We start from the raw sequence: 16,225 nt of genomic DNA on the forward strand, positions 1-16,225 counted from the left end.
TCTCTTGCTGTGTCGGAGCTCCGAGTCGAGCGCTTGTTTTGGGAGTCTCATATCGGGCATGCGGACGATGTGACCCATCCATCGGAGCTGATCGAGTGTGGTCCAAGCTTCGATGCTGGGGATGTTGGCCTGAGCGAGAACACTGACGTTGCGCCTATCCTGCCAATGGATTTGCAGGATCTTGCGGAGGCAGCGTTGGTGATACCTCTCCAGTGCTTTGAGGTGCCTGCTGTACATGGTCCATGTTTCTGAGGCATACAGGAGGGCGGGTATTACTACTGCTCTGTAGACCATGAGCTTGGTGCCGGGTTTGAGGTCCTGGTCTTCAAACGCTCTCTTCCTCAGGCGACCGAAGGCTGCACTGGCACACTGAAGGCGGTGTTGGTCTTCGTCATCGATGTCTGCCCTTGTTGATAGTAGGCTCCCGAAGTATGGAAAGTGGTCCACGTTGTCCAAGACCTTGTCATGGATTTTGATAATCGGGGGGCAGTACTGTGTGGCGGGAGCAGGTTGGTAGAGGACCTTTGTCTTAGGGTGTTTAGTGTAAGACCCATGCTCTCGTACGCTCCGGTGAAGGTGTTAACGATGGTTTAGAGTTCGACCTCTGTGCGCAGATGCAAGCATCGTCTGCATACTGTAATTCGACGACAGAGGAAGGGACGACCTTGGATCTGGACTGGAGGCGACGGAGGTTCAATAGTTTCCCGTTTGTTCTGTAAATTAGCTCCACTCCAGTGGGGAGCTTACTGAGGGTGAGATGGAGCATTGCCGCAAGGAAGATCGAGAAGCGCGTTGGTGCGATGACACAGCCTTGTTTGACCCCGGTCCGTACATGAATTGGGTCTGTGGTGGAACCGTTGGTCAGGATCACGGCTTGCAAGTTGTCGTGAAGCAGGCAGAGGATGGTGACAAAATATAGAGGGCAGCCCAATTTGAGGAGGACACTCCATAATCCCTCACGGTTGACAGTGTCAAAGGCCTTTGTGAGGTCAAAGAAGGCCATGTGCAGCAGTTGGCGCTGTTCCCTGCATTTCTCTTGTAATTGGCGCGCGGTGAAGATCATGTCCATTGTGCCCCTTAGTGGGCGGAATCCGCATTGCAACTCTGGGAGGAGCTCTTCAGCCACTGGGAGAAGGTGATTGAGGAGGATTTTTGCAATGACTTTCCCTGTGGCAGACAGCAGGGAAACTCCTCTAATTACCGCAATCGGACTTGTCACCTTTCTTGAAGATGGTCACAATTACAGCATCTCTGAGATCCCCTGGCATGCACTCCTCCTTCCAGATAAGAGAAATGAGTTCATGAATTCGCGCCAGTAGTGCTTCTCCGCCATGCTTTAGCGCCTCGGCAGGGATTCCATCTGCTCTTGAGGCCTTGTTGTTCTTCAGTTGTTGGATGGCCTTTTCAACCTCATGCCAGGCTGGGGTTGTGCTGAGATGGTGGCGGGTAGCATGCTGCGGGATGGAGTTGAGGACACGCGCGTTGAAGACAGAGTCTTGGTTAAGGAGATCTTCGAAGTGCTCCTTCCAGCGGGCACTAACTGCCTCCCTGTCCTTGATGAGTACCTCTCCGTTCTTGGCCTGCTGTGGGGTAGGACCTTGGGTGCTTGGGCCATAGGCGGGCTTGACTGCGCTAAAGAATTCGCGCACATCGTGGTTGTCGGCTAGCTGCTGGATCTCCTGCGCTTTCTCCACCCACCACCTGTTCTTTAGGTCACGAGTTTTTTGTTGGACCTCGGCCTTCAGGCGTCTGTAGAGCTGCTTTCTTGCTCTCGAGTTGTGTTGCTGTTTCCAGATCAGGAATGCCTTGTGCTTGCGGCTTATTAGCTCCTGGATCTGCTGGTCGTTCTTGTCGAACCAGTCTTGGTGTTTCCTGGTCGAGTGACCGAGCGTCTCTTCACAGGTGCTGATTATGGAGGCCTTGAGTGCAGACCAGGCGCTGTGGACACTGTTTCTGCATCACTGGGAGTTGTCAGGTTGTTTTTGAGGCACAGGCTGAATAGGGCTTTCTTAGCGGGGTCTTTAGTGTTCCAGCGTTGATTTTCCTGCGGCATTGTTTCTGTTGCCGCCGCTGTTTTCAGTGGACCAGTGGGACCCTCACTTAACTCACTCAGAGATCGGTTACAGTCTCGGTCAAGAGGAAACAATAATTAAGCCCCTAATCGACCCATCTTGCATGTTCATACTTATTGCTATGATAGTCTGGAGTCTGTATGCTCTGCAGGGACTACTTGGGAGTTGATCCTCAGGATTTCCCAATAGTCATCTTGATTGACCTTTGGGCATTATTGTACCCCTCCCATCAGACTCCTGAAAGGGTTATTTGGAGGACACTGGTTATAAAGCATTTGTGATGGTTAAGTTAGACCAGCTTCATTTGGACTTCTGTCCCCTCCTTGAAGCCCTGTATGCACCCCTGATAACTGACTCAATAGTCTGCCAGCTTCTAGTACACCCAGTAATCATTCCAGGCTAAGTATCCTGTTCCCCGGTTAGGGAGTGGAAGTAGTTGACTTACAAACATGTGAACAATGACGAACAGGAAAAAACCCTCTGGCCCATCCAACCTGTCCCACAAAGGTAGAACTTGTAAGGAAGATAGTAGTTTGAATAAGGAATAGTCCACATGAGGATATCCTTTAGTAATATTCACTAGGCAGGCTTCTCACATTAGTGGACGTCCCAAATTCTAGTTGAAATTGAGGTAGCTCAGACATTGTACAGGAAACTTTGGTTTATCCGGAGGTTGTATGTCCGGAAACCTCGATCCACCGGCAGAAATCAGGAGCTGTTTTGTTAGGTTTTTTTGCTTCTCGTGGCTTTTTTTTCAACAGTCAGGCTCTGGAAAGTCTCTCTGAAGCTGTTGCTAAGCTACAGAGACGCTTCCAAGGTACGGGCCGACTGTTTAGAAGCTGCTGCTAAGCAACAGTGTTTGTTGTCAGATACGGAGATGAAAACCTCCGTATCCTTCAGAATTAGCGCTGGTTTGTCCGGCAGTTTTGATAGATCGGCAACAGCTCGGTCCCGTCGGTGCCAGATAGCGCACAGTTTCCTGTACTGGGAACCTTCCCTTCAATTGGCCACTACAGCATTGTGGATTTTTTGGGCTCTCTACAGAGGTACAAACCCAAATACTCTCAAAAACCTTTTAGTGCAGTTGAAAGTTCTACTTACAATGCTATCGACAAAACCTTAGCAGCCAATCTGATCTACATGGAACTGGTGACACTGCAGACCCCGTCCCATCTCTCTTTTTCCCCCCCCCCCCCCCCCGTTCTCAAGGACAGCCATCTCTCTTAACCAATGCCACCAAAACCGAACAGTTGGTCATTTTATTACATTTGCTGTTTGTGGGTCTTTGCTGTGGACAAACTGACTGCCACTTTGCCTGACAGTAACTGCACTCAAAATTAATAGGTTTGTGAATTGCTTTGGGACATTCTGAGAACATGATAAGCTACTTTATAAATGCAAATTCTTATTTTTTAACTATTGTTTATATAAATCAAGTTCTGGAAAGATTGTTTAAGTTTGAAAGGAGGTTTCGTGCAAAAGTCCTGAAATTAAACATCTTTAAGCAAGACTTAAGTGCAGTTGCACAGAGATTTGGTAAAGAATGAAAGATACAAAATTAGTTTAATTTTTCTTAAGTTTTATATTTCTTGCTGCCCCCGCGCCCCCCCAACTATTAAAACCAAAGAGCTCAGACAGTCTGCCCAATTGATATCCTAGGTAAACAGCTGTTCTCTTCACCCTCCTCCCCCGCATGGCACTTGCACAGATTTATTTATGTAACTGAACTGTCTTGTATGTGGGGAGCAAATTTATTTCTCTACCAGCAGTGAATAAGGAAAACGCTATTTTCCAAGAACCTTTAATAACAGAATAATATATTTTGTATTATGTGGTATAACATGACGCTTATATCAATAGACTTGCATCAATAGTCTTAATGTGATCAATACTGCACAAGATCCAATGGTAACATTTTAAAAATATGTACAGCATGCACAGATGGCACAAAGCTTTATTACTGGTTAATTCTGACCGGCACTTTCCAATCTGCAAAGTTCCCTGACCAAACAACAATTAACCTCCAGTTGACATTTGAACCTGTTTAGTTTAAAAAAAAAAATTAGGTATTAAAGTCTTAATGGGACCAGCTCTATCTTAGTCACAGATGTGCAGGTTAGGTTGATTTGGCTATGATAAATTGACCCTTAGTGTTAGGGGATTAAATACGTGGGGTTACAGGGATAGGGTGGGATATGTGTCGGTGCAGGCTCGATGGGCCGAAATGGCCTCTATCTGCACTGTAGATTCTGTGATCTGTGATAATGCATTGTGCACTAAATGTAATCAAACTATGCACCATCTGACTTAGCGTGGGAGATCCGTAAATACATATAATGACACGTATTTTCCGCCCGTAGGGACATCGGAAATGCCGGTTTCAAGCATGCGAAGTGCATGCGCTGAAAACTGGCATTTCCGATCTGTCAAGAATCCTCTTGACAGATCGGACGCCTGCCCTGGAGAAGGGCCTCTGCGGGTGGAGTGTTGCACTTTCTACAGAACCTCCGCCCGCTGAAATCACTTAGAAATCTTACGCCTGGTAAAAGCAATGGGAGCCAATGGAGGTCAGCGAGCACAGGAGTGATGGGTGAGCGGGACTTGGTGCGAGTTGGGACACGGGCAGCCAAGTTTTGGATGACCTCAAGTTTACATAAGGTAGAATGTGGGAGGCCAGCCAGGAGTGAGTTGGAATAGTCAAGTCTAGAGGTAACAAAGGCATGGATGAGGGTTTCAGCAGCGGATGAGCTGAGGCAAGGGCGGAGACGGGCGATGTTACGGAGGTGAAAGTAAGTGGTCTTTGTTATGCTGCAGATATGTGGTTGGAAGCTCACTTCAGGGTCAAATATGACACCAAGGTTGCGAACAGTGTGGTTCAGCTGCAGACAGATGTTAGGGAGCGGGATGGAGTCAGTGGCTCGGGAACGGAGTTTGTGGTGGGGAACAAAAACAATGGCTTCGGTCTTCCCAATATTTAATTGGAGAAAACCTTCCCTTTAATGTTCCTCTTTTTCAAGCAGGTATCTATTTCCTTTTAAAATAGTTTCTGGCCATTCATTCAACAATGGTTTGTGGCAAAGAGTTCCACATTCTAACCACTCTAAGGAATTTTTATTCTAACCTCCTTTAATTCTTTATTGTGGTTAACTTTTTAAAACCTTAAATTCATGCTCTCGTGATCTAGATGAAAAATGAAAAAATCTATTGCTATTTACCTTATACCCCTTCATAATCTTGAAGACCTCTATCAGGTCACCCACTAGAATTATCAATTCTAGTGAAAAAAGCCCATACTTCTCAATTTTCACTTCATAACTGTAACCCTTCATATCTGGTAATATTCTAATAAATCTATGCTACACCTTTTCAATTTCACCAATTCAATTTTCCTACGAGGGACCGCCCAAAACTCTTAAGCAATGCTCCAACTGCAGGCTATCAAAAGTCTTGTATGGGTTCAATATTATCTTGATTTTGTATTCTATGTCTCTAGGTACAAAACTGTTTGCTTTATCAACTTGTACTGCCACTGCTACAAAGCTGGGTTGGAATATAAATTGTGAGGAGGCTGCAAAGAGGCTTCAAGGGAATATAGACAAGCTAAGTGAGTGGGCAAGAACATAGCAAATGGAATATAATGTGGAAAAATGTGAAGTTATCCACATTGGTAGGAAAAATAAAAAAGCAGAGTATTTTTTAAATGGTGAGAGATTGGGAAATGTTGGTGTTCATAGGGTCGTGGGTGTCCTTGTACACGAATCACTGAAAGTTAACATGCAGATACAACAAACAATTGGGAAAGCAAATGGTATGTTGGCCTTTATTACAAGAGGATTTGAGTGTAAGAGTAAAGACGTCTTACTGCAATTATATCGGGCCCTGGTGAGACCACACCTGGAGTATTGTGTATAGTTTTGGTCTCCTTACCTAAGGAAGGATATACTTGCCATAGAGGGAGTGCAATGAAGGTTCACCAGACTGGTTCCTGGGATGGGGGATTGTCCTATGAGGAGAGATTGAGTCGACTAGGCCTATATTCTCTAGAGTTTAGAAGAATGAGAGGTAATCTCATTGAAACATACAAAATTCTTACAGGGCTTGACAGGGTCGATGCAGAGAGGATGTTTCCCCTGGCTGGCGAGTCTAGAACCAGGGGTCACAGTCTCAGAATAAGGGGTCAGCCATTTAGGACTGAGATGAGAAATTTCTTCACTCAGGGTGGTGAATCTTTGGAATTCTCTACCCCAGAGGGCTGTGGATGCTCAGTTGTTGAGTATATTCAAGACTGAGATCGATAGATTTTTGGATATTAAGGGAATCAAGGGATATGGGGATAGTGCAGGAAAGTGGAGTTGAGGTAGAAGATCAGCCATGATCATATTGAATGGCAGAGCAGGCTCGAGGGGCCAAACTCCTGCTCCTATTTCTTATGTTCTTATGTTTTTAATAACCTGTGTATTTGCACATCAAGGCCCCTCTGCTTCTCTATTCCATTTAAAATCTTACTGTTTAAGCTACATTTCCTTTCCCTATTCTTACCTCCAAATATATTACTGCATGTTTTTCTACATTTAGCTGCATCTGCCAGCTATTAGCCCATCATACTGGCCTATCTATTTCCTCTGCAGTCTTTCACAATGTTCATTACAATTTTCCATATCCCAAATTTGGCTATGGGGGATAGTCTTCTTTCCAGAAAAAGGCAAGCGTAATAGAGCTCCAGAGATGGGCGAGTGTGAGTGTTCTATGTATATGTTCATTTTTTACTTGGCAGTTTAACTTTGTATATCCTATGCAATTAAATGGTATGGGAAAACATTCCAGTGAGCTGCAAGGGATACAAACATCCATTCAAAAAGAAAAACAATTTTAATACGAAACTCGTAATGTGCAGTACACTTAATTAATTAAGTATTTAGGGTTTGTTTTGTGCAAAGCACTGAATTTTGTTTTATACGTTTTAGATCAACTTGAACGAGTTTTTATGCGCCTTGGCCTTGCTGAAACAGATGAGCAGCTGCAAAGTATTATCTCCAAGTTTCTTCCTCCTGTTCTGCTGAAGCTGTCCAGTGTTCAGGAAGGAGTGCGTAAAAAAGTAGGTTTACATTGCACTCTTCTTTTGCTATAAGTTATGATCAAGCTTTTTAGACTAAAAGTTGTTAACACGTCTGAGTATTGTAACCAATATTCCCTGTAATTTCTTTTGGCGCTGCGTGGGCCATTCGAAATACCGCTCATGTGCGGTTTTTGCATTGAAAAGCGGGATCCCTAGAGCGCTGCGCAAATGTGCAACTTAAAGGGCACATTGATTGTAACGGTTAATACAGAAAATGGGCTTGATTTTACAATTTTATGCACATTTACTAATGATGATTGTGTCAGTCCAAAGCTGTTTTCTCCGCTGCTTTAAAGACACAGCGTTTTCATCAAAAATAACTTCTTGCATTTATATAGCAGCTTTAACATAAATACTTCCCAAAATGCTTCTTGGAGGTGAAACCGGACACGCAGCAGTGACGGGATAAAAATTAGGGAGGTGACCGGAGACGTAGTCAGATAGGTTTTGAGGCTTTTCAAGGATGGGAGCGGGGTAAAATGCAGAAGGGATTAGGGAGAGTGTTCCATAGTGTGGGGCCAGTTCAGCTGAAGGCTCTATAACAGAATGTGTTGCGGAGAGGAGGCCAGAGTCAGAAGAGTGGCAGGCGGGTGCTGGTGCGTAGAGCTGGAGGAGGTTGCAGAGATGGGGGCAGGGGATCAGGCTGTGGAGAGACTTGCAGATGAGGACATGGTTTGTAAATTTGAAGCCATGAGGAACTAATGGAGGTTGACCAGGACAGGAGTGTGGGCTAGAATGCCGAAAGTGAAGTTTTAAATGAGTAATGGGATGCAACAGGCCAGCAGAGAGAGTATTCATGAAGCCGACCCCTGGGGGTGACGAGGGCACGGAGGAGGAGGCTAGTGCACCGTTGCAGCTGTGGAAATGAGCAGTTCTGGTGGTGGTTAGGATATAGGGTTTGAAGACCCACGCAAGTGGTTGGTCTGGGCATTCTGATACATGTCACAGAAACGGCAATTCCAAATCAGACACGTTGACTGCTTAGAAGGGGTCTGAGGTGGAGATGATCCATTAGATGGGTTCAAAGGTGAGGGATGTAACTGCAAAATGAATGCTGATAGTGTTAATTTATGCATTTGCCAAATAACCAAGACTGCAAGGCATTTTTGGTAATGTAGATGGTCTCAGATTCATTAAAGATGAAAGTTTTTAATTCAGTAAAACATTTGAGGCATACTGAAAATTTGGCAAAGACAAATACAGCAGATTTTGGGGGGAAATGTTTTCTACAACTATCATTCATTTAATTTAGAGAAGAAAAACTGTCTACAATACCTAATTAATGAAATACTGATTGGTTACAAATGACATTTAGCGTTACTCTCCGGAAAGGAGCCACATTACCATTATAGAGATGTTAATTTTCCGATTTGCTTGTACCCAGGCATGTTTTCAGTGTTCCTCAGAACAAATTAATTTACTTGCCTTAAACAAAAGGAAAAGTACAGCATTGGGTCTTTTTAAAAAAAAAAAAAAAAAACATTCTTAGGATGTGGGCGTCGCTGGCAGGGCCGGCATTTATTGCCCACTCCTAGTTGCCCTGGGAAGGTGGAGGTGGGATTTCTTCTTGACCTACTGCAGTCCGTGTGGTGAAGGGGTTTTTCTTTGTAGCATTTTTTGATACCACTGAGTGGTTTGCTAGGTCAGTTCAGAGGACAGTTCAGATCAACCACGTTGGTGTGGGACTGAAGTCACGTATTTGCCAGATCGGGTAAAAAAAAATGGCTGGTTTCCTTCCCTAAAGGACATTAGTGGACCAGTTGTTTTTTTTTGACAAACCGACAGCTTCATGGTCACTTTTTCTACTGATGCCAACTTATTATTTCCGGATTTTTTTTTAACTGAATTTACGATTCTCAAACTGACATGGTGGAATTTGAATTCACAATCTCTGGAATGCTAGCCGAGTAACATAACTACCGTACTACCGATTGGCTTTGTAGCTTGATTCACGCAGCTATTATGCATTTGACCACCATTGATTACTTGCATTTGAATCCTGTTACTGATGTGCAGTTTTAGATTCAGTAGGTGCACAAACTAACGACCATGGTATTGTCTTGAAAATTATTGGTCAGTTGGTAGGTGTTTGAGATAGTAGCAATACCTAGTCTCCCCTCAGGCCAACAGATGATGGGATTGCTAGCAAAATTATGATTTTATAGTGTTACCCTTGTATACAGCGAAGTAATTGTTCTCCTGTGTTCAAATTCAGGTCATGGAACTGCTGGTTCATCTCAACAAGCGCATTAAGAGTCGACCTAGAATCCAGTTACCAGTGGAAACTCTACTGGTTCAATATCAGGATCCTGCAGCTGTTTCCTTTGTCACGGTACATACCTACCTGATTTATCTTTCGTAGCTTTTTATTTTTAGATTTATTGTTTCCAACAACATAAAGCAATAAAATGACCTGGACAATGTATCGGGTGGGGAGTGGGTTCATGTTCTGTGAATATGCAGTGGTTTAATCTCATGCATCTCGCATAATGTTGCACATGGAACATAATTTGTTTTGAACTAAATTGAGGACATAAATAAAGAGGGAGCAGTGACTTTATTTCAGAGCTATATTGTGGTGTCAGTGGCGAACCAACAGTCTATGTAATCTGTCCTCATCAAGGCCAATATATCCTTCTTGAGGTGTGGTACCCAGAACTGAGTGCAGTGCCCTGGAGCAGCTTTCTACCCAGTGAGGAGCAGACTGCACCTAGAGTAGTGAACACAGTGTACTAGATTAGAGGAAATGCATGTAAATTATCATCCCGCACAGGAATGTTTGGAGCCCTAAACAGTAGTATGGGCAGAGGTAAATGGATAGGTATTGCACCTGCTACAGTTGCATTGGAGAAGGGCAGATGGAGGTTGGGGCGATGGAAGAGTGACCGAGGGTATCTGAGAAGGAAAGTGCGGAAGGGGAAGTTGTGCTTGGTTGTGCGAATGAGAAAATGAGATCAGATGCTAGGTATCTAGGAGCCTGATTCAAGGTTATTCAGCTGCTAATTATGGCACTTAAAAGTTGCTGGAAACCTGAAGGCCATCATATCTTAATTCCAGGATACAGAAAGAGCTAAAATGTGTGAATAGGTTGCTATTACATAGGAATCTGTGCTCTCAACAGCATATGTCGAGGGATCAGTTAATAAAACCATTGTGTACCTGAATTAGATTCTGTATCCAGTGATGATTCTTCAGAGGAATTGTCATCGAGTTCCTTTGAAGAAAGATTTTACAGTGAACTATTCCGGTGAAGACTGGATTACGTTCTTCCAATTGGGCAGTAATGAGTTTGTAGGCTTTGGATGAATGATGTCATAACATCCTCCGTGGTGATGAATGCATTGCACATTTTACATTTATTGCTGTGGTGTTTTACTTTTAACACAATCTAAACTATGTAACCAACATTTAGGATAACTTGTAGATGGTGTGAGGTAAACTGTTTGAAAAATATTAGTACAACACTTGGTGATTTAAACAGAGATGAAGTCAATCTGACTAATTAAAGTCATTATGATTAACACCTCAAACAATTAAGGAAAGGAGAGAACAATACAGTGATTTTTTTCCTCCTTTGGGATGATAGTATGAATCCAGTTAAACTGTTGTAAAAAAGATTCCCACTACTGGCCAGAACAACAATTAACAGTCTAAAGTTGACCATAATGAGCTTCCCAATGGCCTACTTGGCAAAGGCACTGCCAAATTTTATCCCTGGTCAGTCATTATTTAGCTGGTCTCGGATGGGGCAGCAGTTGGTGCGTTACAGTTAGCCTCTGCTCATCTGGACTAGAGAGGGAGAAACCGGCCAATCTGCGCACCCCTGATCTCTGGCCAATGGCCCCTGATGGAAAGTGTTGCTTTTGTAGATGTTGAGGGAGAATAGGATTGGGCTTGGCTGGCATGCCTTCTGCAGTCAAATAGCCTGCCAACGCTCACTTTGTTGGCTCACAAATGCAAAAATAGCCACTTGGGCTACTGGTGCTAGTTGGGACTATGCCCAGAGAAAAGTCAACACATTTTGCAGAGATGGGGCAAAAAATCAGAAAGGGGTGGTGGGGGGAATTGGATGATTAACATTGACCCAGGAATGTTCTTTTGAGGTTGGGATTAATGCCTGTGGTATACCTGACTTGGGAATACTTGATGCTGACATTGTAAGCCTGAAAGAGAAAAATGTTCAGTTTCCAGACATTAATGGATTTTTTTTGAAAGTGAGATTACTTGGACTTGATCTGGAAAAGAACACGCGCTCTGCTCTACTCATTCATATCTGGCAGTGTGGATCCTGATATCAGTGAAGCAACTATGATGCTTATTCATTAAAAAGAAGTTTGGGGAACCTCTGGATCTTGCCAACAGAGAGGAATTTATCAAAGTAGTATTACACACCTTATCAAATGCACCTCTGTAACGAACTGTGTAATTTTTTTAAATCGCAGAATTTTACTATAATATACATCAAGATGGGGTATCCCCGTTTATCTGTGGAGAAACAATGTGAATTGGCACCTTCCTTAGTTACTGCAATGGAAAGCAAGCCTCAGCCACAGCAAGACAGGTAGAGTATTATCCCAGCGTTGTACAGTATATCAATACTGATGGAACCCTGACTGTCAGAGAAAATTCTTATTAGCAAAGTTTTGATGTCTGCATCAAAAGGTGTCAATTCAGTAGCTTTTAAAAAGACAAATTGTTTTACCAGAATTCCTTAAAATGATACAAAATATATGAAATCAATTAAAAGCATAAGAAAACATTGCCTAGGAATGTTTCCTGCTGGATAAGGGTACTGATTGACCATGTACATAAAGTAACCAATTTGCAATACCTTTAAGTCCTTTTATGAATCTAGAGGGCAAGAAGGCGTGTCTGTAGTTTTGTCTTTGTATATTTCTTATTCATACCAGATTTTGTGAGAGGGGAAGTGAGAAGATAATGAAGGAGAAGGTCGAATGCCCTCATTACTCATGGTATTTGCATCAGGTCTTAGATAAGATCTCCTTTTATCTTAAATTGTTTGAAAATCCAATTCCTTTAGTGTACTGTAGATTTCTGACAAAGCTTCGGGCTTTATTAAGTTAATGAGCAAATAGTTGTGAGGAAATGCATAATTTTTTTAGGATCGTGAAAACTGCATAGAATTATATAAAAGAATTAATTCTTCTCCATTTGTCTCGCAGTGTGCTAAAAAACCTTTTCAAAATCCATCTTTTCACCCGAGCTTTCGCATTTCCTAACATTCCACCACCCCCCCTCCCCCAACCCATACAACAGCTTGGAATGTCTTGTACATCAAAGGCCATATATCACCGAATGTTTTTTTTTACGCTAATAAGGCATGTTGAAAAAGGCCAGCTAAGTATCAGCTTGGTTTAGTTAATAGCATTTTTGCCTCATTGTAACTGGAGCACATAACCTTGGCGTTCACGTCAGTGCAGTACTGAGAGAATGATGCATGGTCAGAGGTGCTGTCACTCTGATTATATGTTTAATGAAGTTCTCATCTTCCTGCCCAGGTAGAGATATAAGATCTTATTGCGTTATTCAAAGAATAACATGGAGTTCTGGTGTCCCAGCCAAAATCCCCCCTCAACCAACACCACAAAAGAAACATTCATTCCCATTTTCTGTTTGTGAGGCATCGCTGTGCACAAAATTGGTTGATATATTTGCCTGCATAACCATATCTACACTTCATAAGTAATTCACCAGATGTAAAGTGCTTTGGGACTTCGAGTACACAATAGGGCACTATATAAATGCAGCTTTTTCTTTCTTCCTTTCTAATGAATATTGATGAAATATGCAATGGACAATACTTTCTTTCCTGATTTTAATTTACTGTCTATAGCTTCTTTCTCCATTTACATGTTCTTTTAAAATGTTGTTGATTGTTCACAAAACTACAGCTTCAGCTGATAAATATGTTGTACAAGATTAAATGCAAAAATACAGTATTTAATAATTCCAAGTTTGGTCTTCCTGCAGATTTCATGAGGTGGAGATAGTATGTGGTGTACTCTAGAATTACATAAGAACATAACATAAGAAATAGGAGCAGGAGTAGGCCAATAGGCCCCTCGAGCCTGCTCCGCCATTCAATAAGATCATGGCTGATCTGATCCTAACCGCCAATCTACTATCCCAGAACCATCTCCTGAATCTAACAGAATTAGACACACGAAATAGGAGCAGGATCAGGCTACACGGCCCCTGGGCCCGCTCCGCTACCCACAGGGCCATGTCTGATCCGAACCTAGACTCATGTCCAAATTCCTGCCCGCTCCCCGTAACCCTTAATTCCCTTTACTTCTAGGAAACTGTCTATTTCTGTTTTAAATTTATGTAATGATGTAGCTTCTACAGCTTTTTGGGGCAGCATATTCCATGGACCTACCACCCTCTGAGTGAAGTAGTTCCTCCTCATCTCAGTTTTGAAAGAGCAGCCCCTTATTCTAAGACTATGCCCCCTAGTTCTAGTTTCACCCATCATCGGGAACATTCTCCCCGCATCCACCCGATCCAACCCCTTCACAATCTTATATGTTTCAATAAGATCGCCTCTCATTCTTCTGAACTCCAATGAGTAGAGTCCCAATCTACTCAACCTCTCCTCATATGTCCATCCCCTCATCCCCGGGATTAACCGAGTGAACCTTCTTTGTACTGACTCGAGAGCAAGTATGTCTTTTAAGTATGGACACCAAAACTGTATGCAGTATTCCAGGTGCGGTCTCACCAATACCTTGTACAACTGAAGCAATACCTCCCTATTTTTATATTCTATCCCCCTAGCAATGAAAGCCAACATTCCATTGGCCTTCTTAATCACTTGCTGCACCTGCATACTAACCTTTTGAGTTTCGTGCACCAGGACCCCCAGATCCCTTTGTACTTCAGTACTTTCCAGTTTCTTGCCATTAAGATAATAACTTGCTCTACGATTTTTCCTGCCAAAGTGCATAACCTCACACTTTCCAGTATTGTATTCCATCTGCCAAATCTCTGCCCACTTACTTAGCCTGTCTATGTCCCCTTGCAGGTTTTTTATGTCCTCCTCACTCACTACTTCCCCTCCCATCTTAGTATCATCTGCAAACTTTGATATGTTACACTCGGTCCCCTCCTCCAAATCGTTAATATAGATTGTAAAGAGTTGGGGACCCAGCACTGACCCCTGCGGAACACCACTAGTTACTGATTGCCAGTCTGAGAATGAACCATTTATCCCAACTCTCTGCCTTCTGTTAGATAGCCAATCCTCTATCCATGCCAGAATATTACCCCCAATCCCGTGATTTTTTATCTTAAGCAATAATCTTCTGTGTGGCACCTTGTCAAATGCCTTTTGGAAGTCTAAATACACAACGTCCACTGGTTCCCCTTTATCCACCCTATATGTTACTTCCTCAAAGAACTCCAGCAAATTTGTCAAACATGACTTCCCCTTCATAAAACCATGCTGACTTTGTCCTGTTAAATTATGATTATCCAAATATCCTGTTACTGTCTCCTTAATAATGGACTCCAAAATTTTACCTACCACAGATGTTAGGCTAACCGGTCTATAGTTTCCAGCCTTCTGTCTACTGCCCTTTTTAAATAAGGGTGTTACATTAGCAGTTTTCCAGTCTGCCGGGACCTTTGCTGAGTCCAGGGAGTTTTGGAAAATTATTACCAATGCATCCACAATCCCTACCGCCACTTCCCTCAAGACCCTAGGATGTAAGCCATCAGGTCCAGGTGATTTATCCGCCTTGAGTCCCATTATTTTACCGAGTACCACTTCCTTAGTGATTTTGATCGTGTTTAGCTCCTCCCCCCCCTATAGCCCCCTGTTTGTCCAGTGTTGGGATATTCTTAGTGTCCTCTACTGTAAAGACAGATACAAAGGCCTAGAAATTGGGTTCGGGCGCCAAAGTGGCGCAAAAGTCGGCGGAGCGCAGGATTTAGCGCAGCGATCGGAGTGATACCGATTGCCAGATATTCAGTTTCATTGCCCCTCGAGGGACACGGGGTGAGGCTCGAGGCGCTCCGTGTCCCTCTTAGGGCGCTGAAACTGATTATCGCCGCACGCTGTGGCACGGCACGCTGCGGTACTGCAGGCCTTCCTCCCACTGTTAAGGGGGAGGTGCCTGCAACAGCGCGAGCCCCGATCGCGAGTGCCGGCAAATGAGCCCGGCACCAAGGAGAAGTGCCGGGCTCTCGGGGAAACAGCTGGCAATGCCGCGGGGGGGGGGGGTTAGGAGGCCGGGGACGGAGGTGCTGGCAGGCGGCCGCCCCGCACCTCCACCTTAACTTGCGCCGCTGCCGGCACAGTAAGGCCCCGTGAACCGGGCGCGGGTAGCAAGCGGCGCAACTGCGGCGTTCGCTACCAAATATCGCGAATGGGGCGCTGCGCACACCGATGATGTCATCGGTGGCGGCGCAGCGCAAATGCCTAACGCCACCATTAGCGCCCCTACTGAATATCGCCGGAGACGCAGCCAGTGGCGCTACAGCCACTTACTGCCTCTTTAGGCGCTAACAGGTGGCGCTACTCACCCAATTTCTCCCCCAAAATATTCATTCAGTGTTTTTGCCATCTCCATATTTCGCACCATTAATTTCCCGGTCTCATCCTCTAAGGGACCAACATTTACTTTAGCCACCCTTTTTCTTTTTATATAACTATAAAAACTCTTACTATCTGTTTTTATATTTTTTGCTAATTTACTTTCATAATCAATCTTTTTGTTATTTTTTGCTGTCTTTTAAAGTTTTCCCAATCCTCTATCCTCCCACTAGATTTGGCTACCTTATATGCCCTTGTTTTTAGTCGAATACTATCCTTAATTTCTTTACTTAGCCACGGATGGCTGTCTTTTCTTTTACACCCTTTTCTTCTCAGTGGAATATATATTTTTTGGAAGTTGTAAAATAACTCCTTAAATGTCCACCACTGATCATGTATCGTCTTACCCTTTAATCTATTTTCCCAATCCACTCTACTCAATTCCGCTCTCATACCTTCATAGTCTCCTTTATTCAAGCT

The 16,225-nt window shown here is 43.7% G+C and overlaps 1 protein-coding gene across 1 annotated transcript in view; it reads left to right on the forward strand.

Annotated features, from left to right (window-relative positions):
- ecpas (Ecm29 proteasome adaptor and scaffold) overlaps window positions 1-16,225 on the forward strand; it is a 167,180-nt gene that overhangs the window by 14,668 nt on the left and 136,287 nt on the right. Inside the window, 3 exon segments of the mRNA XM_085992949.1 lie at window positions 7,037-7,167; window positions 9,404-9,520; window positions 11,631-11,749. Of these exon segments, the coding sequence (XP_085849075.1) occupies window positions 7,037-7,167; window positions 9,404-9,520; window positions 11,631-11,749 (367 nt within the window).

The sequence above is a fragment of the Somniosus microcephalus genome, chromosome 1, assembly GCF_052327205.1.
Source record: "Somniosus microcephalus isolate GS21.2 chromosome 1, FLI_Smic_1.0, whole genome shotgun sequence".
NCBI classification, from domain to species: Eukaryota; Metazoa; Chordata; class Chondrichthyes; order Squaliformes; family Somniosidae; genus Somniosus; species Somniosus microcephalus.